At 56.7% G+C, this 1,518-nt stretch overlaps 1 protein-coding gene across 1 annotated transcript in view; it reads right to left on the bottom strand.

The window, feature by feature from the left end:
* CELF5 (CUGBP, Elav-like family member 5) overlaps positions 1-1,518 on the bottom strand; it is a 36,616-nt gene that overhangs the window by 14,824 nt on the left and 20,274 nt on the right. The window contains exon 9 of the mRNA XM_011943429.1: positions 1,319-1,402. Within this exon, the coding sequence (XP_011798819.1) occupies positions 1,319-1,402 (84 nt within the window). The remainder of the gene's footprint in view (positions 1-1,318; positions 1,403-1,518) is intronic.

Raw genomic sequence — 1,518 nt, 5'->3', positions numbered from 1 at the left:
ACTACAGGCGACCGCCACCTCGCCTGGCTAGTTTTTTGTATTTTTAGTAGAGACGGGGTTTCACAGTGTTAGCCAGGATGGTCTCGATCTCCTGATCTCGTGATCCGCCCGTCTCGGCCTCCCAAAGTGCTGGGATTACAGGCTTGAGCCACCGTGCCCGGCCTACTTATCCTTTTTCACTGCTGTATAGTGTTCCATTGTGCGGCTCCATCCTAATTTATTTATCCATTTACTTGCTGAAGAACATTTGGGTTGTTACCAGCTTGGGGTTTGTTGTTGTTGTTGTTGTTGTTTTTTGAGACAGAGTCTTGCTCTGTCGCCCAGGCTGGAGTGCAGTGTGCAATCTCAGCTCACTGCAAGCTCTGCCTCCTGGTTCGCACCATTCTCTTGCCTCAGTCTCCCGAGTAACTGAGACCACAGGCGCCCGTCACCACGTCCGGCTAATTTTTTCTATTTTTTGGTAGAAATGGGGTTTCCCCAGGCTAGCCAGAATGTTCTCGATATCCTGACCTTGTGATCCACCCACCTTGGCCTCCCAAAGTGCTGGGATTACAGGCCTAAGCCACAGCACCCGGCCGCTGTTGTTTTTTGTTTTGTTTTGTTTTGTGTTTTGAGATGGAGTCTTGCTCTCTCACCCAGACTGGAGTCCAGTGGGGAGACAGTAGCTCACTGCAGCCTTGACCTCCTGGGCTCAGTGATCCTTCTGCCCCAGCCTCCTGAGTAGCTGGGACTATAGGTGCACACCACTAAATCTGGCCAACTTTTTATTTTTTTGTAGACATGGGTTCTTGCTAAGCTAGGATGGTCTTGGACTCCTGGGCTCAAGTGATCCTCCCACCTTGGCCCCCAAGACGCTATGTAATTACAAGTGGGAGCTACCGCACATGGAAAGAACTGTACGGATTTGAACCCTGACTGTCACTCCAGAATCGAATCCCTCCCTCCTTCGACAGCCTGGGCTTTACTGGGGAGGCCTCATTACCTGAGATACCTCATCGTGCCATGCCCCAGCCTCAAAAAGGGTTTCCTTTCCAAAAAATCCAGAGAATCACTCTTGGTTCTGGAGAGGGCTGGTAGGAAGTCACTGCTATTCCTACGGGGTCGGGGCGAGCATGGTTCTCTTTTCGGAGGAGGAAAGAGAGAGGGAGATTCCCAGGGGTCAGAGGCTGCAACGGGACTCATTTTTAGCCTGTCTAGCCCCCAGGCCGCACTCTCAGCCCCGCGGGTCTCAGAGGCCCGGGCCAGGCACAGAGCCTGCAGGTGGACGGGGCGGGCAGAGGGCGGGGCTGGCGCCCAGGGGAGGTCGCGGCCGCCTCACCTTCTCGCTGCTGCTGCTGCAGGAGGGGCGGCGGCTGGGGGACGCTGTGCGCGATGGGCGTGATGGCCGCGGTGGGGTACATGGCTGCGGAGACCGGAGCGAGACACAGGGCGAGGAGGGGCGTGAGGCCACGGGGGCGGCCTGGGCGGCTGGGCGGGGAGGGGGCAGGGCCACAAGAGAGGGTGGGGCCAAGGCAGGAG

Source organism: Colobus angolensis, unplaced genomic scaffold, assembly GCF_000951035.1.
Source record: "Colobus angolensis palliatus isolate OR3802 unplaced genomic scaffold, Cang.pa_1.0 Scaffold22, whole genome shotgun sequence".
Classification (NCBI taxonomy): domain Eukaryota; kingdom Metazoa; phylum Chordata; class Mammalia; order Primates; family Cercopithecidae; genus Colobus; species Colobus angolensis.
This window is presented reverse-complemented; position numbering and strand designations above follow the sequence as displayed.